This window comes from Mauremys mutica, chromosome 7 (assembly GCF_020497125.1).
Source record: "Mauremys mutica isolate MM-2020 ecotype Southern chromosome 7, ASM2049712v1, whole genome shotgun sequence".
In the NCBI taxonomy this organism is placed as follows: Eukaryota; Metazoa; Chordata; order Testudines; family Geoemydidae; genus Mauremys; species Mauremys mutica.
In genome coordinates this window covers 45,845,711-45,873,168 of record NC_059078.1, presented here as the reverse complement: position 1 = coordinate 45,873,168, position 27,458 = coordinate 45,845,711, and the positions used below count along the sequence as shown (strand labels likewise).

The 27,458-nt window shown below is 49.2% G+C and overlaps 1 protein-coding gene across 2 annotated transcripts; it reads right to left on the bottom strand.

The window, feature by feature from the left end:
- Positions 1-1,243: 1,243 nt before the first annotated feature.
- On the bottom strand, positions 1,244-27,088 carry LOC123374216 (hyaluronidase-4-like). Of its 2 annotated transcripts, none has more exons than XM_045023909.1 (4): positions 27,004-27,088; positions 6,276-7,284; positions 4,041-4,130; positions 1,244-2,159 (listed from the first exon to the last, which is right to left on the bottom strand). In XM_045023909.1, exons 1-4 carry the CDS (start codon positions 27,021-27,023, stop codon positions 1,767-1,769), a joined length of 1,512 nt encoding a protein of 503 aa, XP_044879844.1. In that variant the 5' UTR covers positions 27,024-27,088; the 3' UTR covers positions 1,244-1,766. The 2 variants fall into 2 exon arrangements, with proteins under 2 accessions (XP_044879844.1, XP_044879845.1); XM_045023910.1 differs by lacking the exon at positions 27,004-27,088 and adding an exon at positions 15,695-15,737.
- Between the last annotated feature and the right edge of the window lie 370 nt (positions 27,089-27,458).

Sequence of the window (27,458 nt, the reverse complement as noted above, 5' to 3'; positions counted from 1 at the left end):
TGCCAATTGCTTCTAATTAGCAATTCCCCCGGTGCAGACAAGGTGTGGAGGTAGCAAGAGACTGGCTCAAGGCCCAAGCCCGGCTGCCCGTGTCCAGGATAATGTGGAGGAGTCGCTGTATTCAATGTGCTCTGTTGAGTCTCTGCTGAAAATTTAAAGCGCGGTGGGAAATGATACCTCCATTCTTTTGTTGTAAGGATAAATGCCTGGATCTCATGTCTTCTGCCCTGTCACCTCCTCGATGCTTCCTAATGTCTCCTGGACTGGCCTATGTTGAGCACACCCTGATACCATGGAGTGACAGAAGGTGTAAACATGCCAGCTGTGGCTAACTCGGTGGAATGTTTTCATTGTCTCTCCGTGGGGGTGATAGCTCCGGGGCAGTCTGCAAAGGGAAAGGAAGTCTTGCATTCTCAGTCTGGAAGTGCTGTTTGTGGGTTGAGGGGAGGGGAGAGGAGCAACTGAGGCCTTGTCTATGCTGTAAATGCTTTACTGGCCTAGCTATACTGAGGGAGCCCCTAGTGTGGATGTAATGGATGGTAAGAGAAGAGGGGTTTCTGCCAGTGTTGGAACACCGCCTCTCCAAATGACATTAGCTATGACAGCAGCAGCTCTCTTCTCTGCTGGCGTAGCTGTGTCCAGGCTGAGGGGTTTGCCGACATAGCTATGTCAGCTGGGGGGAGTAGTCTTTTCATACCCCCAACTGATGTAGTTACGCCTATAGAACTTAGTAGTGTAGACATGGCCTAAGCATCTTCTGATGCTGGACTGCCTAGAATAGAGTCAGAGGCAATCTCCTGGTTAGGTGAGTAAAGAATTCATACGACTCAAATCACCTCAGCCTTTGCTAGTTGGGAGGTACCTTGTGGGAAGAGAGTTTAGGCTCGGCTGTTCAAAGGTGCCTAAGGGAGGTAAATGCCCAAGTTCCCTTGAAATTCAAAGGGAGTTGGGTGGCTGACTGCCCTTGGAAAGTCGCCTTCCTAGTCTCAGGGCAGTTCCTAGTGGACAGGAGTCCTCTTCAGTTAGCAGCTTCCCTGCCCATCTCCAAGGGGATTGCTCCAAGTTAGGCTGGAAATCATTCCTGGGCAGCTTGCACTTCCAGGCTAGGTGGAGCAGCCAGGGGCCAGGCCTATACACCACAAACATGGTATTCACATGGAAAATATTTAATTAAAAATAATCAACCCAGACTCTTAACAAAGAGAGGGAATGCAGCACCATACACACATCCAGGAGTTAAAATAGCACCGGTCACATTGGGAAGGCACCTAAAAACAATCTGAGTAGGATAAATCCACTCTGCATATAAATAGGAAGGACTTTAAATGTTTCTGGTTCTTGAAGAGGCAAGAGTGTGGCCATTGGTAACTATTGTAAACAACTAATCCTGACCAATATGATATTTTAAAAAGGAGCAATAGAAAACTGTCCTTTGTCTGGCTGTGATTCAGGAAGATTTGCACCATACATATTTTTAAAGCTGCTTCTGTGCTGTCGAAAGTCACTGAACTAAGTGAGGAATGTAATAGCACCCTACAAATATTGCAAAGAAAGCTGGGGAAAACCCACACTGCGTGACCCCTGTTGGGGAGGGAGGGGTCAGGTATTGGGGGTCATGGGAGCTGGTGGCATTCACAAATGTCTGGAAACTTTCCAGATCTCTTGCCAACGCACAGAACCTGCTGCTGGTTTTCCTCTTTCCAGGGTTCACGTCACATCACAGGCTTCACAAATTCACATTGAAAATAATTGGTTGCAAAAGTGGGTCACATGCCCCACGTCCACATTGCAGACATCACCACCATGGGGATGCACAAGTCCCATGCCCAGAGCTGGTTGCTGTGACCCCGGGAATGGCAGTGTTCCCCCCTCCAGCCCTGGTAGCAGTGACATGTGAACTCCTGTCTCATCCTGTCCCTCTGCTGCGTGGTGAGGGCTCCTTTCACGGACACGTGCGGTCCATGGGCGGCTTTGTCCACTCGGATCTGGAAGGAGCTCGCATCCAGGTGCAGGTAGCTGTCCAAATCCATCTTCCTGCGAAGGCAGCGGCCATGGTTGTTGCAGACAAACTGGCTGCAGAGTTTGGTTGCCGTGGTCACGTTGATGATGTAAGGGCCTAAGGTGCCAGTCAGGTATTTCTGGATCTTTACACAGTTGGGCTGGAGAAGGAAAATTAAAGCAGTTACTCACCGCAGCCAGGCTGTGCTATTCTAGATTCCAAGGCCAAAAGGGACCATTGAGATCAGCTGGTCTGACCACCCATGTAACATAGGCCCTAGGACTTCCCTGAATTAATTCTTGTTTCAAGTCCAAAAGCTATGACTGAACTAGACCAGATCTTTTAGAAAAAGCATCCCGGCTTGACTTTAAAACTTCCAGTGCTGGAGAATCCACCACAACCTTTGATATGTTTAATTACCCTCCTATTAAAAAATAGTGCCTTATTTCTAGTGTGAATTTGTCTGGCATCAATTTTCAGCCACTGGATCTTATCACTTTGTCTGCTATGTTGAAGAACCCTCTATTATCAAATTTCTGTTGCCCATGTAGGTACTTATAGACTGTGATCAAGTCACTCCTTAACCTTCTCTGTGATGAGGTCAATAGACAGAGTCCAGGAGCTCAGTCACTATAAGGCATATTTTCCACTCCTGCAATCATTCTTGCAGCTCTTCTCTAAACCCTCCCCAATTCATCAACATCTGGCTTGAATTCAGGAGACTAGAACTGGGCACAGGATTCCAGTAGCTGTCCCACTGAAATTACTTCATTGCCAAATAGAAAGGTAATATAACCTCCTATTCCTAACCCTTTCATCAATTATTTTGTTTTCTTCCAGGTCATTGATAAAAATATTAAATGGTGTAGGGCCAAGAACCACTCTCTGCAGGACCTCACTACAAACATACATGCTTGATGATAATTACATTTTGGAACTTGGGAATCAGCAGCCACCCAGCTTTTAATCCATGTAACATGTGCCATGCTGATTTGGCATCATTCTGATTTCTTAATCAAAATACTAGGTGGTACCATGTCAAATACCTCACAGAAGTCTAAGTATAGAACATCAACTCTATCAGCTAAACTTGTAATACAGTATCAAGTTAATATCCAGTTAGTATGACAAGAGCCATTTTCTATAAACCATGTTGCTTGGCAGTGGTTATATTACCCTCCTTTAAATTCTTTGAGTCCCTTATCAGCTGTTCCAGTACACCGCTACCTCAGTATAACACCACCCGATCTAACACAAATTTGGATATAACGTGGTAAAGCAGTGCTCTGGGGGGTGGGGCTGCACACTCCAGTGGATCAAAGCAAGTTCAATATAACAGTTTCACCTATAATGTGGTAAGATTTTTTTGGCTCCTAAGGATAGCAATATATCGAGGTAGAGGTGTATTTTGGTTGGGATCAAATTCAGGGTGACAGGAAATTGAAGCCAGCTCTCCTGAGGCCTAGTTCAGTGCCTTAAGTAGAACATCAGCTTTCCTTTTTAATTAATGGGTTGTGGCTCCCTTCATGGCATGCTGTCTGCTCCAATTCCAGGCCAGCGTACTAGGCTGCAGTTAACCTCTGAGAGCTGTTTGCTTGCCCCTGTGATGAGCTGGCAGGTCTCAGTCCATGCTCTAGTGAAAAAATGTCACCTGCTCTCTAGCAACAACTGGCATTTAGCTGGCAGCTGCTGGGCCCCACCTCAGCCCTTAAGTGTAGGGATCATTGGTGCAGGGAGCACACTTTCAACAGCCTTCTCAGTCCTTGGCCAGTTTGCTGCCACTGCTGGGAGCTGGATCTGTCCTGTGTCCCCTCCAAGCACCTCTAGGGCCAGCTCAGCTGTATGTAACAGCGGTGCTCGGAGGGAGGTGCATCCAGCCCCTTGCTGCTAAGGCAGGGAGGAGCTCAGGGGTGTTCACTTGGGGGAGTAAGTAAAGGGCCCCAATCCCAGATGCAGGTGTTCATGCATACCCCCTGTTCCCTCCACCCCCCCCCCACTCACGCGAACAACCAGTGGTAACTCCACCAGTAGTCTTTATTACCCGGTTGCGAGAATATTCCACACCTCCCCAGAGAACGATGCCGTGAGCCCCCATGGCTGCTGCCTGCCCGATCGTGTGCACAAGGTCTGTCTGTAATAAGAGAAACCAGCAGCGCAGTGAGAACGCCAAGCACAGAAAAGCTGGCTGGGCAGCTGAGAGAGTCCGGTAAAGCCAGGCCCATGAGCATCCAGATGACTCAGTTCCTTTCCCTGTTATGCTGCTGAACAGCAGCGACAGCCTGTGTAGTGGGGTTGCTGCCTGGCAGGTGCTCAGAGCAAGCCCTCCCTGGGGTTGTGATAGCCCCCTCGAGAGCAGGATAGCAGCTAGGCCTCTTCCCTTTCAGAGTTCTGAGTGTGAGTCCAAACCACTTTAGGCCCTCAGGGGAGGGAAAGGCAGAAGGGCTCCTTCAAACTTAATACATCAGGTTGCAGCCCAGAGTGAGTTTTTATGACCCAGTACCAGGAGCCCCTGAAGAACGGGGGTTACTAATGGTGCTGCCATGGGACTGGGCTGCTGTACGGTGTAGAACGGCACCGGTGGCACATCCGGCTGTATTCTATATAGAGCCCCCACCGCACCATGAAAACAGGACGGGGCTGAGCAAGGGTCCGGGCAAAGTGCTGGGAAATGGAGCGTAGGGTAATAGGCGCCTAGCATTGACTCAGAGGTGGTGACTAAGGCCTGGGCTGAGGGGGGAAACTAGAAACAACTTTCGGTCGGTCCCTATCTGCACCAGATTTGAACCAGTAACCTCCTAATCCCCCTGAGCATGTTCTTTTGGCTGGTTGTAAATAGCAATACCTTGAACCATTCAGCGCTTCCATGCAGATAGCTGTTTGTCCAACGCATGGGGCTTGCAAGATTCAGCTGGAAATCTTGTGAGCCCTGGAAAGCCTGGTTTGGCTTTTCCACTCTTGGTCCCAGCCAGATGCCAGCAGCGCAGAGATGCATAAAAGTTAACATTAATCTAACAGTGCTTAAAGGCATCAAACAGCAAATGGGGCTTGGTGGAAGAGTGGGGTGATGGCTGGCGGAGCAAGGGATTTTATGTTAACTGCCCCGCTTTGACCATCCATCTTTATACTCCTTCCCCACACCTCAGCTCTGAAGGACTGACCGTCTGCAGTGTATGTGAGACAGCAAATGAACAGGGACTGTGGGGGAGCGAATGGAGAACCCTAGATGGACAGGCTGGGTCTACACAGAGGCTACTGTATTTAATCAAACATTTTCACCGATGCTCACCTGAACTTGTGGCAAAGCTGCAGTGTAAACAAGTCTAGAATCACTTTTAACACTATTCGAGTTAAACATGCAGAAAAGCAAAGCTAAGCAAAAGGTGGTAGAAACAGCCCCAGCCACCAGCTGAACCATGGGAATTTCTGGGGAATTTCTCCAGTGCAAGCAAAGAAACTAAGAGCTTGTCTATACTGGCAATTAACAGCGCTGCAACTTTCTTGCTCAGGGGTGTGAAACCCCTCTCTCCCTCCCCTGTCACCACAGCAAATTGCAGTGCTGTAAAGCGCCAGTGTAAACCGTGCCCCAGCGCTGGGAGCTACACCCCTCATTGAGCTCTTTAGTGGTGCCAGTGTGTAGACTAGCCCTTATTTAGGCAGCAGCTGGGGCTTCTGCACTGTCAGGTGCTAATGGGCAGAGCAGTGGTTACCCCCAATCCTGCCGGCTTCACACTGATCCCTCGCGCTGTGCAGATGAGCTGCTGTGAAGCATGAGATAAAAGGAGCAGCGAGGAATCCTGCTCCTTGGGAGGGAAGGATTTGCCTTTGTTAGTTCAGTTATGCAAAGGCTTAGGCCAGGCTCATGGGATGGCTGGAATCCTGCTAGCAAGTGGTGTTTGCTAGTTGGGGTAGAGTAGGGATTCATGCCCAAACCAGGACTGGGAGTTAGTCATTAGTGGGATAGCAGAATTTAAAAAGGATTCCTGACCCTATTGTGGACAATGGCTGGCATTTAATGTGGGATCAGCTCCGATGGGGACAGTGGAATGGCTGGGGGGAAACCTCATCACATGAAGCTAAACTGTTCATACGGAATTAAATGCCTGACGGTCCCCCTCCCACCCTCTCAGGCCTGCCTGATGCACAAAGCAGAGTCACCTGCTCCTTCCCAGCTCCCAGCGCTGTCAGGGCTGAAGGTCCTGCGTTCAATCCCCACTGTTGACTAGTCCCAGCGGTTGCTATGCCCAGAGAGTGGGGAGGAGGAGGGGCAGTATCTCACCTGGGTTAGCTCCTTCAGGGTGTAGCTGTAGAAGGGCCGGGCATACGCAAAGACAGGCAAGGAGTGGTTGACGGAGGGCAGCTGAGCCACGCGCAGAGCTTCGCTTAGCTTGGCCTGCACAAACTTCTTGCCCTGCGGGGAGGCTCTCAGCACCTCCTCCATGTAGATGGAGGGGTAGAGTGCCTTGCTCTGCTCCCACAGCCACAGCAGCTTGTTGTTGCGCTGCACCTCCACCTGGGGGCAGCCCCCAGTGAAGTTCTCAAAGTCATCCCAGTAATGGTAGTTGTAGCATTCGGGGAAGAGGTAGTAGCCCCACCAGCCGCCAGGGCGCAGCAACTGCGCCAGCTTGAGGGTCTCTGCCATGAACCTGGCCGCAGCTGTCTCGAACTCCCACTTAGCCTCCAGCTCCACCTGCTCATCGGACCAGCGTGGGTTCCTTTGCCTCACCAGCCGGGTGGACATGGTCCGGTAGACGTTTTTCTTGTCCCAGTTTCGGATCCACTGGGGCCTCCAGTTCTCCCAATCGATCACAGACAGGCCAGCGAAGGAGGCAGAGGGCATGGCGGTGGCGATGTCGCTGGCCATCTTGTCCAGGTGGTCCAGCAGGCTGGTGTTCTGGGGGCAGCCGCCGTTGATGGCTACAGGCGGCGTGGTTTTGTTCAGGTAGTAGGGGTACAGACCCAGCTGATCGTAGTAGAAGATGGTGATGTTCCCGCCTGTGAAGTCTTCCTGCGCGTTCGCCAGGAGGCTGAAGGAGGCCACACTGAGGGGCACCTCATAGGAAGTCCAGCACCGAGCCGTTGGCGCATTCCAGGCCACCAGAAAGGGCTGGTCTGTCACAATGGGGGGCAAGGATGGCTTCAGGTTATGACCTCTGGGCAGCTCGGGGCACAGGAGCAGAAGCAGCAAGACGGTGCGGTGCAGGGGGCACCTGTATAGCCTGAAGGCCAGTGAGCTCCATGCCAGGAGCCTGCCCGAGCTGGGCCTCACTGCAGTTTGCTCCACTCTGCTGTAAGAAGGGTGGAAGAGAGTGTCAGTCAGTCCAGGAACGTGGGCAGGAATCCGACAGCTCACTCTGGGCTGGGCCCAGCCAGGGAAGAGAAGGCCAGGCAATCTATACTTCAGCAAACCATCCCTCCCTCCAGCCAGGTCTTCTTTCCTCCCCACCACCAGGCACTTAGCTAATGACAGCACATTAGCTCATGGGCGGATGGGGGACGCCATCCCAGCTCTCGCAGTCATCTGCTTCTGCTGCTCTTCCTCCCCTTTGAGGAGCTGTACGAATACATGACCCTTACATCTCTGCTTTCCACCCTCTGTCCCCTCCCCAGCCCCCTTCTGCAGTGCTCCCTTTAGCTCCTCCTTCCACAAATGGACCTTGGCCTAGATCCCCATAGGCATTTAGGTGACGAATTCCCATGGGCCCTTCCGCCTTTATTACCTTGCTCCCCATCTGGTACCCTACCTGCCCCATCTCTCCCTCTTGAGGCACACCCCCTCCCTTTGCCTCACCACCTCCGTCTCCTCTCTGATGCCAGCTGCGCCCATGCCTGACCCTAATCTTTCACTCTGATTTAGCGTCAGCATCCCAAGGCAAAGGCTACATCTCTTGAGTGCTTGTAAAGCCCTGCAAATGGGGACAGTGTTATCAAAAGCACAATACAACCCTGCTCTGGGTTGGCTCTCACGTTTCTGGGTGTCGTTTCTCTTCACGGGGGTGGGAGCGGGTCCCAGAGCCAGCACTGGGGGCTAGTGGCAAAGCATCTGTCTAATCTAAAGCATTGGCGTTCTCCTGGGCCTGGAGTGGAAAAAGGGCTCCCAGAAGAACCGTTATGTTTGCAAATTGCCTCTGTGCCACAGGCTGCCCTCCTAAGTAAGCTAATTTGCAGAGCAATTCAATTTAGATGTGCATGGATGAGCAAGGGATGCTCTTCTTCTGGTGCTGGGGTCATTGATCAGCTTGCAGTGCAATTCATGCAGGCTGCTAAGTGCTAAGCCAGGGGTCAGCAACCTTAGTGGGGTGCTGAGTCTTCATTTATTCACTCTAATTTAAGGTTTTGGGTGCAGTAATACATTGTAACATTTTTAGACGGTCTCTTTCTGTAAGTCTATAATATATAACTAAATTATTGTTGTATGTAAAGTAAATAAGGTTTTAAAAATGTTTAAGAAGCTTCATTTACAATTAAATTAAAATGCAGCGTCCCCCGGACCGGTGACCAGGACCCGGGCAGTGTGAGTGCCACTGAAATCAGCTCATGTGCTGCCTTTGGCACATGTGCAATATGTTGCCTACCCCTGTACTAGGCTGTTTCTGCCTCGCCTGCCCCCAAGACATTAAGGCCCTGCTGCTCTACTAGACCAAACCACCCACTGACCAGAGTGCAGGTGCCTGCCACCCCACCAGCGTTCAGGTGCTTGCTGAGCATAGCCCTGTACCACCAAGGCTCTGATTAGCTCACCAGACACAGGGGCACACCAGCCCTGTAAAGCAAAAGGGTTAATGGGGTGGGTCCCGCTGGGATGATTCACAATGAACTTTGCAAACCCCATTCATCTGTGTTCTTTACAAACCTCCACCCCCTGTATGTAAGGTGCCAAGAGCCCCTCCGGCAGGCTCTGAGAGTTCTCAGCTCTCACCCCAGTCGATGGTAGAGGAGAAGGCCTTTTGGGAGCAAGCCCTTAGAGAAGAAAATCTGAGCTCACCTGTATCTAATTTCAGCCTTGTTAGCACAGATTGCGCAGCCTGGTGGTGGAAGCCTCTGCCTTGTTCTGCGGGGGTAGCAAGTTCAGATTCTACTAGAGGTAGCCTTTTATTTTAATATGTCATCCATCAGCTCTCCCCCATTCCCCCAGTGTTGGTCCTTGGGACCTCCGTGTGCCAATGCACCCGGGGCTGCTCCCTTCCTGCCTTTTCCTGTGAGCCTTCCCTAAGATTATCTCTGCAGGGAGGGTGGTTAGGGGGCAGGAGGGAGAAACTGTCCTAAAGGTTGCTCTCCGAGAGAGAGGCAATGGAGGACAGGTTTAATACACTTTGCAGTTGTGAGGGCAATTAGCTGAACTGAGGAGGAACCTGCCTGGCTCCCATGAGGCAGGATTTACTCAGCAGAGCAGCAGAGACAATTGGCTCAGGGAGAACAGAGTGAGCAGCTGCCTTAATTAGAATAAAACAGCTGGGGAGCAAGGAGATTCTGACCCCCCCAGTTCTGGGCTGGGAATTCCCCTTGCATGGGTGGTGTGGGGCCCATATAACGTACGTGTATTCAAGAAACCTAGTAAGCTCTTACTATCTAAACTCCAGCTTTTCCAAAACAAGATTCTGTAGACAAATCTCAGCATCAGCTGGTCAGAAAAAATCACTCCAGAGGAGGAGGAAACAAACAGATAGGCAGGAAATTCCAGACTGAAAATGGAGACGGTTAGGACATACATGGAGGAAAGAGCAGAACGACATACCTAGACAGGCATTGGACTACAACCCCCCGATCAAGAGGTGACTAGACCAAGGATAACATGGAAACACCCAATAGACGCAGAATTGAAAGCTATCAAAATGCCTTGGGAAGAAGCTAACAGTGCAGTGGAGCAGCAAAGATAGAAGGCAGTGGTGCAGGCGCAGTGTTCTGCATAGAACAGTGAGGCAGAAGAAGATGAGCTGCAGGGACTGGGAGGGGGTGAAGTTGGGGTGGGGGGGTTCTGAGCTCCAGCTGCTGTGGATGGCAGTTGTCAGAGTTTACAAATGTGAAAGTTCCTCCTTGCTGGCCCCTGGGATTCACAAAGGTGGCATGAACCAGCCCAACACAGGGCAGTTAGGGCCACCTGGCCTGGTGGGCCCTATGATGGGGACACTTATCCGCTGGGATCTGTCCTGAGGTCACTGAATTCATTTTGCCCATGCCAACAAACAGACATCAGCTGGTGGTGACTGGCAGTCACTGTTGGCTTGTATTCGAACTAGCACCCTAGAGGTGAAAGATTCTATAAGCCAGTTATCTGCTAATCCCCAGAGCTACCAGCTCTCCCTGAAATAGACTCGTGTAGTGAATACATGTAAACATAGGAGAGTCTGAGCCAGCATCCTCAAGCCACATGCTCAGTGCCCGCATCAGCAGAGAGACTTTGCCTTGCCCGGGTAATGCTTGTGCAAAAGTTGGAAGGACTCTCCTGTTTTTCCCTGGACCGGGATTCCTAGCTGCATGTGCAGGACATCAAAGAGCCATCGGTTTATTCCAGGCACAGTCTGCCTGTGTGACCCTGCCCAAGATTACTTTGTCCTGCAGGAGAGGGGGACTGGCAGCCCGACACTTTGGCCATGGCTGCATGTGACAGGCCCATGGCTCTTGAGCAGCCTCACTACTCCGTGAGCAGCCCGAGGTTCCTGCCACTGTGTCAGCAGGCACGACCCCTTTGCTGCTTAATAACAGCATGCGAACTGTAATGGAGCAGCGGCGACTCCTGCAGATGAGACCCAGAACCCCTGGCAGGTTCCTGGTGGAGTTAATGATAGCAAAGTAACCATGGCAACCACCTTCTTCCCCCCCTCTCCAGCCCGCCCCCCCTTAGGAAAGCTTTGTGGAAATGTAGGTTAGCTGGGGAGAATGAACTGCTCTGTGCCCATTAGTGCTCTGAGGTGCAGGATACCAATAGTCAGGGCCCTGTTCTTTCTTGTCTTATTCTACCGTAAAGTGAAAGGCCTGATTCTGTGAGGTGCTGGGTGTCCCCAGAGCAACCTCAATGCTCAGCAAAGCCAGAAGCAAGACAGGAAGCTCAGCACCCTCAGCCACACACTCACTGCTTCTAAACACCTGCCCAGGAGTGGAATGAGCAGCAGTCAAGGAGGAAAAGCTGCTCTCAGCTGCGCCTGGGGCAGGAGCTCCAGGAGCAGTAACTGTAATGCCAGGGGGATTCGACAGGGGATGAGGGGGTGGCACAGAGCCTTCCTCCCTGAGAAGTGCAGGAGAGGGTACAAAGTGGGCAGAGGGTACAAAGAGGAGACATACACTCCCACAGGAATGGTTATCTGGCCTCACATGGGGGGATACAGGCTAAGACTCACCTGCATGCCCTTTAAATCTGAAGCGTCCTTCAATCTGTGGTGAAATCTGTGGCTCAGGAGTTCAGATCTTTTCACAGAGGTTCAAGAAAAAATACTGGATTTGCCTCTGGAAGGAACTGCCATCTTTGGTGCTAAGACAGACGAGATCTTAGAGAAGTTAAAGACCCCAAGAACTACAGCGTTAAAGGAGGTTCAATCATCTCCTCAAAGGAAGGCCACAAGGAGCAATTTCAGCAACTAGCTTCCAGGCATGGCTACCAGCAGCAACCCAAGCAGTCTGGGAAGGCTTCACGTACCCCTCAAAAGAGGCAAAGATCTTTCTCCTTGGCTTTGCCTGCCTCAGTGACAGGTGGTGCTAGACCAGGGGTTTTGGAATATGCCAGAGGATCCCAAATCAGTTATAAAAGATTTAGATCCTCACCTTTGATAGGTAGAGATGCTCAAATGGAAGGTTGCTACAGCAAAGCTGTATTTTTTGGAGAGATTCTATTCTATTCCTTAACATCCCCTCATTGCCAAAGTGTCTGAGCCCTTTCAGTAGTGCATTAAGTGACGTGACTCATATCTGGTTTTCTCTTCTTCCTTTCTCTTCCTTCCTTCCCAGCTATAAGTCCAATTTAATATGAACAAACTGCCTTTAAAACAATCCAAACCACCTGAAATTTTACATACCACAATTCATCCTGAGGGAGACTATGTCTGGAAAGGTTGGTACAAAACTCAGAAAAGGCATTTTTGAGATGCTGAGGCTACAGATTTCACCGTTCAGAACATTTTTTCCAATGGCTTTGTGTCTCATTGTCTCTCTCAATGTACAATCATCAGACTGGATTTAAGCCAATGTCCTTTGTGTAGGAGAAATGCTTTGGACTGGTTTTGAGGGGGAGGTAGCAATTATTTTGGCACTATCACATAGTGTGTTGTCATAAACCCTGGGCCTCAAACCTTGGTCTGCAGGATCAGCCCTGCTCCATCCCTCCACTTGGCAGCCTGCTAATAACTGCTTACTTAGGACCCATCAACCCGAGTCTGAGGCTCCACCCTGAGATCCTATTGGCAGAGTCCCAGAGCAGCTGATTGGCCTGCTGGCCCTACTTAAGCCAGAAGCAGGAACAGGAATCTGTCTGAACAGCTAGTGTCCTCCCTGCTCCTGCTCCCCGAGCTTGACTTCCTGACATCCCACCCCAGCCCGACTCTGGTTACCGACTTGTGGTGCTGATCTCGTTTGTCTTCTACTTCTGACCTGCTGGTAGCCTGAATCAGCAGACTCTCGACTCCTGTCTCATGACTGTGGACTCCAGCTCTGACCACTAGGTCTGGCTGCACACGACCCAGCTGTGACAGGTGTCTTCACTGCAGAGTTAGCCTAGGTGTCTGGCCCCCAGGTAGACTGAGCACCTAAGTTAGCCTAGCCCAGGTGTGAGCAGCCACACTACAAAGTTGAACCTGAATTATTGTGTTCTGTATATTATGCTCTCACTGATAGAGCTGGGTGGGAAATGGTTTTCCTGACCGACAAGAATTTGAAAAATATTCCCCTCCTGAACTGGGACGGGAAGTCAAAGTCTTGAAAATGTGCCTGAACAGAAAAATGTTGGTTTGGGTCTTTTAAAATGTTTCATTTTGATAACTTTGAAATGTTTTGTTTCAGTTAAAAATATAACTAAAATTTAACTAAAAGTTCAAAAGGTAAGTCATTTTGAACCCAAAGTCAGAATGTTTCCTTCCAAAAATGTTGAAATGGGCTATTTTGACATTCCCCAATCTGCCTTCCGATATCAAATAAATCATTGAAAACATGATCCTGTGGGAAGTTTCAGTTTTGATGAATTTGCATTTTTTGACACAATTTCTTTTTATAAAAAAATTCCTGACACAGCTCCACTCACTGGTCCCCACTCCCCTCTGTGCGCTGCTAGGTCTTCTGGGATACACCCCCAGGGTTCTGTGTGCTGCAGAAAACTGAACTGCATGAGTCTTCCCCAGTGAATTGTGGGAGAACTTGTCTGTCCTTCTGGGTACATGGGGGAAATTTTGGAGGACGATCAGCACTCAGGTAATTTAGCCTGCTTCGTCGTTGCAATGCTGGCGGATTACCAGCCCAAGTGGAAAAGGAACCCAGGCTCTAACCCATACCCCAGCTGTGCCAGCTAGTCAGGGTTGAAAGCACCATTAAACTCAGGTGAGTTTTTTTGTGTCAGGAGGTGGGGTTGAAGGGCAACACCTGGTTAAGACATATCCGTACATTCCAGAACATCTGTATTATATACACCCATCACTTTGATGCATGCTTATCTAGGCATCACTATCACTTTGTAAAGTGTCCATGGCCAGACACCTCTGGCCATAGTAGGGGGTTGGTGTGATCCAACCTCACCCATCGATCACATGGGCTCATTAAGATATCAGTACTTTGGGGGTCACGAATGAGATGGACCTATGTGATGGATGGATACTGCTGTCTCTTTGTGGGTGTTTTTGTTATTAGCATGGTGCTTCTGGGGGAGCAGAGTTAGGGTTGTTTGGGTGACTGCAGGCCTGTACTTTGGAACGTAAAGCAAGCTCTTCTCTTGGATTCTCAAGGCGCTCATCTCACACATGTGAGTTTGAGAAGAGAACAGTGTTCTCTAAACGGCATTTTGGATGCAGGGACAGATTCTTTCCCCCTAAAGGCCAGGCATAATGAAGATTTTTGCCTGGGATTATATTACAAATGCACAAAATGACCCTCAGAACTCTCCCATTTTCCAGTGGGAAATCCCCTAGCTCCTCTGCCATCGCTCCATGCACATCTCTTACAGGAATAGCTTCAACCTCAACCTAACAGCAGCGGCAGCTGAAGTGTTTGGGGCCATTGGTGTATGGTTTTTAAGGGGACAGCTGCACAAAAACTCTGGAATACCATTATCCACTAACAACCTCTGTGCTTTTCACCACCACATCCGTCCTCTGGATGAGCTTCTTTAGAAGTTTTTCCCAGGGAAGAACACAGATTTGAATACTACACATGCTCTACACACCAGCTGGAACAGCCAGGTCCTGCACTACTCCGCAGAATTTTGTTCCATGCAAGTGTACAAAGGAAACAAACAAATATCTCATCCCTTTTAAAATTATTTCTCTTTCATTCTTATTTCACTCCTTTCCTTTCCTGCCCTTTACTGTACACCTATTCCCCAGCTTCTTCCATATATGGTGGAAAGAAGAAAAATGATTCAAAAGAAAAATTGCTATGTGCTAATTAGATTATTGTATGAAAAAACAAAACTACAGAGCTGTTGTTTTAACAATAATTGCTCAAGTTTAGAGGGATGTATGATTTTCCTGGTTTAAAAAAAAAATCAACATTAAATATTTCTGGTGTCCATGAAAGATATTCAGGACCAGAATCTGAGCTTATTTAAAACCTGGTGTGAATCAGGAGAAAGGGCACAGAAGTTAATAGAGTTACATCGGTATAAAATGGGAATCAGATCAGAATCTGGTCCCCAGAAGACAAATGTTTAAGGATAAGTTGCTTAAATGTTGCAAGAAAACAACATTATTTGCACATCTAGTAATAATTTTTTAAAAAACAGTTGTCCCTGATTTTTTGCTATGCCCTCACTTTGGGGATCAATAAAAAGCTGTTTGTAGCCAGAAATGTATCTGCAATTCCTATGGGGGAGGAAGTCATACATAGGTCAGGAAGCTATGGCCAGAGTGTCATCGTATATTTAGCAAATGATAATGGAAACCGCACTGGGAGGGGGGGAAAATCTATAGAGGAAGGGAAAATGCATTGCCTAGTCTAGGAAGTTATGGCATGTTCACAACCAGGGAAGAGAAAGAGACAGTTTAGAGGAGAGGCTGGTAATCTCCCTGGCTCCCCCTTTGCACTCTAGATCACTGCTTACTCCACCACTGATCTATGCAGCTAATTTCCCCAGCCCCTTCTCGCTACACTGTATATCTTATTTCCAATTTCTCCTGGCTCTTAAACTCACGTACTCTGCACCGCACTTGTACAGAGTGCAGTAGCGGTGTAGAAATTGCCTCTACCTGCCGGATGAGTGTATATATGAGAAAGAGAGAGAGTCTCTCAGAAACATCCTGGGTCATTGCAAAACTTGCACCTCTTTCTCACCCTCCCCCGCCCCCAGCTGATGGATGGGGTAATATTCCTCTCCCATCTTATTCTCAGCTGCTCTTGGTCCAGGAGCTGGAAGAGAACTGCTGCTGCTGTGCGAGCTCCGACAGGTGAATCCTGAAGGTTTCAAGCACAGCCTTCGCTCTCTTGCCTTTGAAGAAAAACAATGTAATAAAATAACCCAGCAGGAAAATGAATGGAGAGAAAGAAAGAGAGAGAGATGGATTCACCTACCAGAGGGGTTTTGCAGCCATGGCCGTGAGCTTGTCCCTTCGCCCCCTTTTTCCTCCCAGCAGTGCCCTGACCACTTTAATGTGCTGTCCTTCAATTTTTTTTATTTTTTTTTAAAAAGGCTGAGACCTGGAATATCAAGGCACCTGCTAACCCAGCTCCGAGGGTGGGTCCACTCTGGCTTGCACTGATTTCCCAGCTCCCAGGCTGCCCAAGGTAGCTCAGTGCCTCTCGCCTGCACCACTTTCAGATGCATTTGCAGATGAGTTTTGCACTGAGAGCCACTAAGTAGGTGATGCTAAGACCATCAGAACTGCAGGGGAGGGGGTCTACCTGTGGCTGCCCACCCCTGCCTTTGAAGTGGTACAATCCATGTCTGTGTGCTTGCTAGAACAGCTGTGTTTATGAGTACCTCCTCCGGGCTATCCTCATGTTTGACTGTGGTGTGTGTGTTCATTCAGTTGCATAGAGACTCCACTACGATCAACTCATTCAGCCCCTGGTTGGCAGACGGGGAGGGCAGCGCTGTCTCTTCATGCCCACCTTTCCCCTGCTCTCCCCGGAAAGTGGCCTGTTGGAAGAGACCCTCCCACTCGCATGCCTGGGACTGAGAATAGGTTGGTACGCAAGAGTCTCGATAGGTTAAAAAACAGAGGGAACCAATGCTCAGTCTATACACTCTAGGTCAGGGGTGGCCAACCTGAGCCTGAGATGGAGCCAGAATTTACCAATGTACATTGCCAAAGAGCCACAGTAATACGTCGGCAGCCCCCCATCAGCTCCCCCGCCCCACTCCCAGCCCCTCCCACCCACTGGCAGCCCCTCTGGCACCTCCCGATCAGCTGTTTTGTGGCATGCAGAAAGCTGGGGATGGGGGGGAGGAGCGAGGGCATGGCAGGCTCAGGGGAGGGGATGGGAAGGGGTGGAGTGGGGGCAGGGCCTGTGGCAGAGCCAGGGGTTGAGCAGTGAGCACCCCCTGGCACATTGGAAAGTTGGCACCTGTCGCTCCAGACCCAGAGTCAGTGTCTATACAAGGAGCCGCATATTAACTTCTGAAGAGCCGCATGTGGCTCTGGAGCCACAGGTTGGCCACTCCTGCTCTAGGTGCTTGGCAGGTTTTGGACACATTCTAGATGGTAAGGGGGTTTCAAATAGTCTGGCTTGACCGTGATAAGTGATTCTGATTGGCCTGGGTCCCTGGATATCGGCTCCCAGGGACCCCAGATCAAATGGGCTCTGTTTCCAAGTTTATTTCTAACGATGAGCCAGCCAGCCCCACTAACAGGAACGAAAAGCAGTGACATCGCATTTCTGTCTCTGCTGACACTGGTGGAGCTGACTCCAGGCTCACATGGGGAGCTGGTATTTCAGTAAGACGGTGCTGTTTGGACACAGTCCCTTTTCAGCGTAGAACCAGGCACTGTCAGAACAAAGCATATGAGCTCATTTAAAGCTGAGCTAGGGAATCTGGGGCTTTTCTCTGCATTGTCTCCAGAGTGTGCAGATCCCTTCAAGCCAGGGGATAACAGCTAAGCTGGTTCTTTGTGAATGACTCTGTGCGTGGCTGGGGCTCACATGCTCCTGGCTTGCCCATTGACGATACATGTTCATTCACACACCCTGCTAATGAGCTCCTGCCCACTCCGTCCCTTTATGCTGCAGGGAGTTGGTGTGTGGGTCTAGTGGACTGGAGTGCTAACACCTCAGCACTGGCCTATTTTATTTGTGCCAGTCCATTAACTCTCCTCGCTATTGAGGGATTTCAGAGAGGCCCTTGAAGCACAGCAGGCTGGTAACAACCGTCAGTTGCTACAGAACTGGGCTGGATTTGAAACGTGGCCTAGAGATGAAATCCTTGGTAGCCCATTGCTACACTAGTGCACCTGGGCTTATTACCTGCTGCCCTACTAGGCTTAAGGGATGGCACCTGAGTCTTTTAAAGGGGGAGGCACTGTGGGGAGTAAGAAGATTCCTGCAGGGCCCTGAGGCAGTAGAAGAAAGACACCAAGGGGGAAAGCCTATGGAGAAGGCCGTGCTCCAGGCAAGTGGTGTTGGGAGGAAGATAGACCCTCAGGGAGGAGGGGCTGGGACCAGCTGAGACTGGGATGAAGACTTGGTAAGTTTGAGATTTATTTTGCAAGACTGTGCAGGACTTAATCAAGTGGATACCAGCAGGGGAATGTTCTGAATATCTGGACTGTTTGGCCTTTGTAAGGGGCCCTGAGTGAAGGGGAAAGTGAGGCCAGCCTTGGCAGAACCGTGCTGGCCAGAAGGGGGTGCTACAGGGTAGGCATGCCCTTTGATGCAAGTGTTCACATCTATCAATTTCACTCTTCAAAGTACTGTATTTTCTGTTAGTTGTATGGCCCTTTTTCAAGCAGTCTTAGCAAACAGCAAATGAGACACAGCCCCCCCCTCCCCCGCAAACGGCCATAGAAAAATCAAGCAGTGCACAAGCTACACTAAACCTTAAATATACTTTGACCCAAAAGACTGGATTGCTGGAGAATTTTTCACCCCTGTTAAGGTTACACCCAAATTTCCATTTTAACTGGGGTATGCTACTGCCCCATGTAACATTGATGTGTCATGCTGGGGTAAGGGATAGGATTAGGGGTGCAAGCTGAAGTCCTTTAGTCAAAGGGTTCCCAAGATGCAAACCCCTCCCCCCCATTAAATTAAATAAAGAACGCTTTAAAAATAAAAGTGCTGTAAAATCCACATACAGAGGAAGATTGTCTTGAAAACTGGTATGCCACAGCTGGGGCTGGGGTAGTGTTTGTGGTGAAAATTTGGGGTCATTAGACCAAGGGGTTCTCATTACTCAGTCCCCCACATGTGAGTATCTTTTAATTTTCTAAAGGCTCTGTAATTCACATCTATCGTAAGATCACCTTGGAGACTGCTGTGCCCTAACGGGCAAACTTGCAGTCATTTGGGCAAGGGTATCCTCAGATTCAGCTCCCCAGTGAGGAGCTGATTTTAACCCACAGATTGCTCTAGACCCCAGTTACAGTCCAGGCCAGCCTCCTACAACTCTATTTCCTGGCTTTCGGAGGTTTGAGTCTAGGTGCACTTGATGTACTGGAAGGCTACAAACAGAGGTGGATTATAGGTTTATGGGGCCCTGGGCCAGAGCAAGTGGGAGCCCCCTCCTCACCCCTTCCACCTGCAGTCCCCTCTGCACCCCCTTGGTGCTCCTGCCCAGGGGTGGGGTCGGGGCCTGGGGGCTTGCCCTGCTCCCTGGCAGGCACGCCGGGCGAGCGGAACAAGGCAAGCCTCCGTGCCCCAACCCTGCTCCCTGGGAGGAGTAATGGGTGAAGTGGAGTGGGTTGGGGTGCATCCATTTTTCCAGGCCCCCCCAATTGGCCATGGCCCCAGGGCACAGGTCCCATTAGCCTAGTTGCTACAAGGCCCGGCTGGTCCACCAGAACTCCGCATAAAACGATGGCTTGGGAAAGTGAACGTTCATTTTGATCACTTTGAAACTGATTTAGCGACCGCCTCCTGGAGAGGTGAGTTAACTACAGTGAATGGGAAAACCCTGTGGCTGCTGTAGGAAGCAGCACAGTTCCAGTGCCGTAGATGTAGGATGAGAAAGCAGAAGACAAATAAAAAGAACCTGGAATCTGGTTTTTAAATCACTCATGACTTTGGGGATGGGGCGACTGATCTGCCTCTCAACTTTTGAATCCTCCTGCAACTGCTTTGTACTTCACTAGAAAGCAATCTTCGGGCTCCTAGTGATGGGCCAGATAATAAATATGTAGGAGTGTGAATGGCAATGCGCTTCCATGGGAGTGGACCCCCCCCCCCACAGGGCTGGGGGTGGGAGATGTGGCTACAGGAAGGAGAACTTCCTGTCCAGTTGTGGTTCTCTTGTCTCCCCAGGACTGGGGAGGGATGGAGACTTACTGGATCTTGGAGAGCACAGTTATGCAAAACATTTCTAGAGGGAGAGAGTAATTTCCTCAGTCAATTTCAGCCAACAATATTCTGCTGCCTTTGTGTGCCGGTGATTCCCTTTGTAATGGAGATCTCTTAACAGATGTCTGGAAATGCAGCTGTCTAGGGAGTTAGTTTCACATAATAGCAGAGAGAGACTGTAGCCAAGTGCTTTCTGCCAGGAGTGAGGCATAAAAATCTGCTAGGTGATCAGGCTGCAGCAGAGCAAGGAAAGCACCCAGCAAAGAAGAGGCATGTCAAGTAGAGTCAGGACGTCTGGGTTGTCTTCCCAGCTCTGCCATCGTCTCGTGGCATTACCTGACAGGTCGCTTCCCCTAACAGTGCCTTGGTTTCACCAGCAGCACTGTGGGGCTAAGCGCGGTGACAAATGCAGCAGTTCTGTCTGAATATTGCCTTTGATTTCAGGCCTCAAGGATTCGCTCCCCTCCTAGGTGTCCCTTGAAGTTGGGTTTCCAATGAACCCACAATCTCATGTCAGCGGCCTGCCTATGGAAACAGTCAATGTATTGTAGGGATGCAAAGCCATAAATCAGCCTGTGTTAGCTGGGAACTGGGCCCAGCTAGCTGAGCTGAGCTAAATTCAGCAACAGATTTACCTGCCTTTATCCTCTCCCATGTAGGTCTCAGCCTTTGTCACCGCCAGGGTGGATTCTGATCATGAGCTTTATTTGGCTGGATCCTGAAAGCTTAGGCAAATGCCATCCCTTCTTACCTGGGTAGGCTGGCATGAGTATAAACTCCCAGGACTTTGTGCTACCCATTAGCTGCCAACATACTTCTGTGTTCAATTTGAGGTGCATGAATGGCTTAGGACAGAGATAGTCAATAGTCTGTGGGCCAAATCTGGACCATCCGATGCTGTTAAACAGACTCTAAAATCTTTTTATTTACTTATCATTATTGTTTGCTTGTTTTTTATTTTCTCCGGAGTCTGGGTGGCCTTTAGTACTCCTCCATTAAATATGTCAGTGACGTGCTGGTGGTTTTATTATCAGAGGGCAGGCATAGGGTAATAGATGCAATTGGTTTTTTTTTTTTTAAGAGGTGATAGCTAGGAGAGTGCTAGATTACGTGTGTTTGCGGGGGGGGGGCGGGGGAGAAGAGTTCAAAAAGGCTTTTAGCAGCTGCCATATAGTAACTGCTTTCAGTGACTAATGATCCAGGCCAAATCTGCACAGTCCCCATAGCCACTCAGCCAATAGAGAAAGATTCTTGAACCTAACCCTGTGGCAAAGAGGGGCATTTATCGCAGGTCAATGCCAATTCCTAGAAGAACCCTTTCGCCGTGGAAGGATCTTTGTGCATGGCACTGTGCTCTGGTTTATTGAGTTGGATTTAAATCCAGCTTTTCCAGCTCCAGTAACCTTTGAGGTTTGGGATAGTTATAATTGGAGAAGTTTTCAAGTTCATTCACATCTTGACATTCTCCATCCTATAGATGCTAAAGGTATCTTATAGATGCAATTAGTCATCTGCGTCTGGCCCATGCCAGCTGACTCGGGCTGCGGGGCTGTTTCGTTGCAGTATAGACATCTGGGCTTGGCTGGAGCCCAGGCTCTAGGACCCTGTGAAGTGGGAGGCTCTCCCCACAATGTGGTCATAATAGTACAAGATGAGGGTCTGATCCAATACTGACTGAAGTCAATAGAAATAGACTTGAAACAGGCTTGACTTAGGTGGGCATTATGTTTTTTAAATGGTTTTGGCTATTGCATGTCCAAGTGTTTAGTATCAAAGAGGCACTTACAGGAGGGTTCCCACCTATTTTTCCTTTACCATGTGCCAAAGTAATATCTCATGATGACATATCATTGAGCAAAGCTATGTCCCCACCCCTAAAGTAAATTCAGAAGCCAGTGTTTGCAGAACATGGGGTGAGTCAGACCCTTGGAAACTGAGCCCAGCACAGAGAAGTGGCACAGAAAAAATTGGTTTGTTTTTTTCAAACAAAGCAAAACTTGATTGAAACCACCCAGATTCATGCTGACCCGCAAATGGGCCAGCCTTCTCCTGCAACTCAGGCCACATGCATTCACGACAGGTCCTGAGACCTTGGCAAACCTGCCCCAAGTTACAGGTTTGTACTGAAAGCATCCCCCCAGCTCCACTGACGTCAGAGTTATTCTGGATTTACACCTGTTCAACTGAGTCTAGGGTGACCAGACAGCAAATGTGAAAAATTGGGATGGGGGTGGGGGGGTAATAGGAACCTATATAAGAAAAAGACCCCAAAATCGGGACTGTCTCTATAAAATCAGGACATCTGGTCACCCTGAGTCAAGTCTATGCTAGAAAAGCATTGCAGGTAAGCTAAGTAGCAACTTAAATATAAGCACTACCTTTGACTTACAATTGTTGGTTAAGAACTGATTTAGAATCTGGTCAGTGGGGTGCATATTGAATGAGTAATTATTTCTCATCATGCATAGGCTACAACAAAGCGTTCTGTGCAGAGAGGAACAGCTGGGAGACCTTGACAAGTTTTGCATCTGAGCTAATTCAAAATGTCATATGCAATCACCTAACTTCTAATCTTCTGGTGTCTCACTGAGAAATAAGAAGTTGTATTTATACTAGATGACAGCAAGCTTTGTGCTCTGCTGCAGAGGCAGCCAGCCAAAGGCAGCCATGGTAATGAACCCTGTTACCAGAACAGTTTTGACATCTCTGATTGCCTCACAAGATCCTTTTGACATACAAGGAAGTAAACAACCATAAAAGACACAGAGGAAAAGCCACTGCTTGCTGAGCAATTTTAAAAGAGATGTTAAAACAATGGGCCTTAAACCAGGAATAGTTCCACTGACTTCAGAGTTATTCTGGAGTTACACCTGTTCAACTGAGTCTAGTCTACACTAGAAAAGCATTGCAGGTACAGTTTTGCAACTATACTGGCAAACCTGCCCACTGTAGGTACAGTTTATACTGGAAAGGAGTGCTTTTGCCTCTGCAGTTTATACCAGTCCCTGAATGAAATAAGCTATACCAGCAAAAGCACTCTAGCTGCTATCACTGCCTATACACTGAGGCTTTTGCCAGCATTGTGATGTCATACAAAAAGACACTGGCAACATTACTATATGGGCAAAAGTTTCTAATGTGGATCTAGCCAGGGACCAAAATTTGGTCCTATGGATCTAATTCAAACCAGATTCAGCTTCCTCTGCCTCCCTAGGTATAATCTCAAAACCTAAACTACAGAAATGCCCCTTTAAAGTTATCTCTCTCTCCAGCATGCACACTAGCCTTTTAAAAAATGCTTATCAGCATGCACAGCCTTTAGATGCAAATCTCAGTAATATAGAAACATTAAAGCAAATTCCACAAAAGACCCAAAGAAAAAAAGCCAATCCCAGTTTAATAAATTTTAATAAATCAAAGTAGTAATTGATGTAGTAACAAAACCTGCTGCTAGGTTCTTATTTTCCACCTTAAACTCAACTAAACAGTGTGATGCTGCTGGCATACATCTCTAACCATGGTGCTACCAACAAGGTCCTATGGCTCCTTTTGAGTTTCAGCTTTAAACAAACCCCAAAGGTCAATGCCAAACTCAGCCCAAATCATCATTTCACCTGGATTAACCCTGAATCTGCCAAGCTCCACAGTGTTTTGACTCAAAACCAAAACGCAGCTCAGGCTGAAGTAGTGTAGGAGCATTGATTCTTTCTTTACGCCTTGAGGCTGCAATTGGTCCAGGTGGGCAGACCTCTATGCCCCTGCAGAGCCCAGCTGGCTTCAGTGGATCCAAATGCAGGCTCATGGCCGTACTTAGCTTCTCCTATTGAATCATGTGTGCAGAGAATAGGAGTCGGTCCATCACTGCACATATGTAGGCCCATTATTACCTCCACCCTCTGGCATTTCTAATACTGCCTCTAAAATTTGGTAGCACCTGCCCTGACACTGATTCTTTCTTTTTATAGATTTAACCTTATTTAGACACCCTGGTACCCTTTTCAGTTTCCCTATCCTTTACCCTAATTCATCAGATTCCTTTTAATTCAAAATTAAACAGATGCTTATTATCCAGAAATTCAGCAAGGAATCGCTTTCATGTTTGTAGTAGATGCTAGCTCTGTAATGTAAAATTCATCACTACTGCTTTTTTATTTTTTTTTCCCTTTGCCACAAGCCCTGACTTCTTTGGTAATGATATTTGCCTGAATCTCTCAAATATCTGTGATAAAATTCTTATCTACTGTGTGCTGAGCTAGAGTAGCTGCTTCTGTGACTGGATCAGGACCCAGGAAATCTGGCTTCAGTTCCTGACTCTGCTACTCATGGGCCTTTAAACATGCATGGGATGGCTGCTGAAAAATGCAAGACTCTTATTAAGCAGCCAGCGGATAGAACTCCAGAATGAGACCTCCGCACCTGGCTCTGGGTTAGAGAGGGGATGGCTTTCGCTTCCCCAGCTCCCTACACTTCAACAACTATAAAGCCAGAGCAATTACTCCGGCTCAGTGTGGGTGAAGTGGATTTCACCCCATGTGCAGAGGACCTATGCAAAACTGTAAAATACCTTAACCAGAAAAAACCCCACTCCCTACTGCATTTTGGTTTTTTCCACTTAATATTTTTAATATTCTGGACCATTCTTGCAAAATACCTGCCCCAAGCTATTTTGGCTGCAGGTAGCCTTCCTCAAACACTCTGGCAAGGGAAACAAAATAGATGCACTCATAAAGCTTCATTCTATCTAGCATCCCCTCTTGCTCACCTCACTCCTGCTTGGTGGCCAGGATTAGAGAATACAGGCGGCTGTCAGAGGAAGATTCTGACAATTGATCACAGGCTGGTCTGGGCCTGAATAGCTGAAGGGCTCTGGACACAGTCATGGATACTTTTATAGCAGGCACCGAGGCTGCCCCTTGAACTGTAGGGACCCAGGCCTCTGGCAGAATTCCAGCAGGGTCTTAAAAGCACCCAAGCATTTCCAAAGGTTTAGGGTCTGAGTGACTGAAAGAACGTAAAAGGAATGCGGAGTCCTTGTGGCACCTTAGAGCCTAACAAATTTATTTGAGCATAAGCTTTCGTGGGTTTAAATCCACTTCATCAGATGCATGCAGTGGAGAATACAGTAGGAAGATATATATATATATATATATACATATACACACACAGAGAACATGAAAAAAATGGATGTTGCCATACTAACTATAACAAAAGTGATCACTTAAGGTGGGCTGTTATCAGCAGGAGAAAAAAAAAACCTTTTGTATCCTGATTATCACTACAAAAGTTTTCTTTTCCTCCTGCTGATAATAGCCCACCTTAAGTGATCACTCTCGTTATAGTTAGTATGGCAACACCCATTTTTTCATGTTTTCTCTGTATATATCTTCCTACTGTGTTCTCCACTGCATGCATCCAATGAAGTGGGTTTCAGCCCACGAAAGCTTGTGCTCAAATAAATTTGTTAGTCTCTGAGGTGCCACAAGGACTCCTCATTCCTTTTGCTGATACAGACTAACACGACTACCACTCTGAAACCTGAAGGAATGTAGCTGTCACCTTGGGGTTTGGTTATTTATTGCTCTTCTTGTTTCTCCGAAGAGTGTTCTTTTCCAGGGGAACATTTCCTTACACTTCATTGTATTACTCCCCTTCCTCTTGTTGTGAGCACAGTGACCGCTCTCCAGAATCACCAGTACACCCATGTACAAGACTCCAGTGATTTACCAGCCAGGTTACTAGGGGTGGGCCTCATCTGGAAGATCAGATGAAACTCCTCTGCTTTTCATGGTGCCTGATTTTGGAGCCAGGTTTAAAAGCACCTGGAGAAGGGGAGCAGAGCAGAGTGACCAAGAAGTGGATGGATTTAGAATGACGTCTTGGCTACTGCCCCGAGTTAGAACAGCACCAGGACCATCATTAACTGCAGAGAACTCGTGGGCTAAGTTCTGCACTCAGTCCCACCCCTGCAGCCCTGCTGAACTCTAAGCAGCCGCGAGGGCAGAAGTTGTCTCAGTAGCTGTTCACTTCTGGATGAAATCTACCCTAACCATGGTGGTGAGACCCAGATCGGTTTTGAACTGGGCACAGGAACTGCAGCACGACTCTGGCCCTCAGCACCTGCGGCAACCCCCATGGACGCCCAGGCCCCCCCAGTGTATGGGATGAGGCTGGGAGCACAGTTTGCAACTGGCCCTTATCTTTAAAATGAGCTTAATTGAAACCAGGGAGCTGGAAAGCAGTGCCTGACCTGTGGGGCATTCTAGAGCCTGATCTGACTTCTGCCATTTGGCCCTGTCCAGCTGTGGCTAACCAGATCCTGTGATGCCTTATTGCCCATCCCCTGTGTCCTGTACCTACAGACAAAACATGCCTTCTGCATCTCTATGCAGCCTGCCCCAACAACTGCATGGGCCAGCACTGACTGGACATGCAATCAGTATCTTGGCTTCATGTAACCATCCAGACCAGCCATAGGTCCTCCAGCAGTAAGTACCAGTGAGAACTCTCCCAGCTCCAGCAGGTTCTCCTCTAGAACCAGCTGGTCTTTAATAGATTCCATTTCTGTTGAAGGTGTTTCAAAAAGGCTAACACGCCCCACCACCAATTCTTCGCTGGGGCAGGGCTAGCCTGGGGCTGCGAGACAGCACAGGGATTTTCTGCCACAAAGTTGACTTTGGTGTGAGGTGTTCGGATCAGGGCCTGTGTCACTGACTGCCAGGGATACTGGAACTTTTGTAAAGTGGGGATGCTGAGAGTCTTTGAACCAAATTGTAAAACCCGTATCTAATGGAAACCACTTCAAGCCAGGGGGTGCAGGAGCACCCCCAGCTCCTGCACCTATGGAGTCTCCATGTTTGGACCAACCTCCAAACCCCATTGAGGTCAGTGGCTCCACACGCTGGATCGGGGCCTTAGCTGTGACATTCCGGGCTGGATTGAGGGGAAGCCACCTAAAGGGTTTCCAATATAGCCCCAGCTCAACAGCAAGTTGCAATGGACTTACCCTCCCTCCATCCTGGAACACAGTCCCCTCGAGTCAGGGTCGATCCATCCCCCTACCCAACAAAGGGCTCCCTGCCCAGAGGGCTCCGGGAGAGGCGGGGGTGGTGACAATGGGGAATAAGGGAGCACCCCTCAGGCTGGCAGCTGAGTGTCTGGCTATTGCACTACCACAAACTCCCAAGCTGAGGCTCGCTGCGTTTTGTGTCTGTTCTGGCGGGGGTCCCCCGTTGCAGTCTCTGGGGTTTAAGGCTTTGGAACAGGGGGTCGCTGCTCCCCCAAACAAAGGACCCGGCCAAGGATCCGCGCCCCAGCCGGGCTCTGCGGAGGGCTCGGACATCGCCCCCCCCCGGGGCAGGAGCGGGGCCGGGCCACGCACACGTTACCTCTGCCGCCGCCGCCCCATCTCTTCCTCCGGCTCCGGGGCTCAGCCGAGCATGACCGCGCGCTCCCCTCTCGCTGCCATTCATGCCGGCCTCGGCTACCTGCGGCCGGCCCCTCACCTGCCGGCCACGCCCACCCGCTCCAAGACACGCCCACTTCTAGCCCTCACCTGCCTGTGAACTGGTGCCTCGCCTTCCTTTTCCTGGGGGTGGCGGGAGTGTTCTGCGGCGCCTCCACCTGACACCTGCAATAGAGCCCATGGCAAATGGGAGAGCCTGCACCTGGAAGGGCATGGGGGGCTCCCGGGGGCAGGAAGGGCTGCAGAGAGGACGGTCGTGTGACCAGGGAGTTTAGAGGGACAGGTAAGTAGCTCTCCTTAGGGAGAGAGCAGCGTCCGGGGGAGGGCGAGGATGAAAAGGTAGCAAAGTGGGTGCAGAAAAGGCTGAGCATGTTTTGC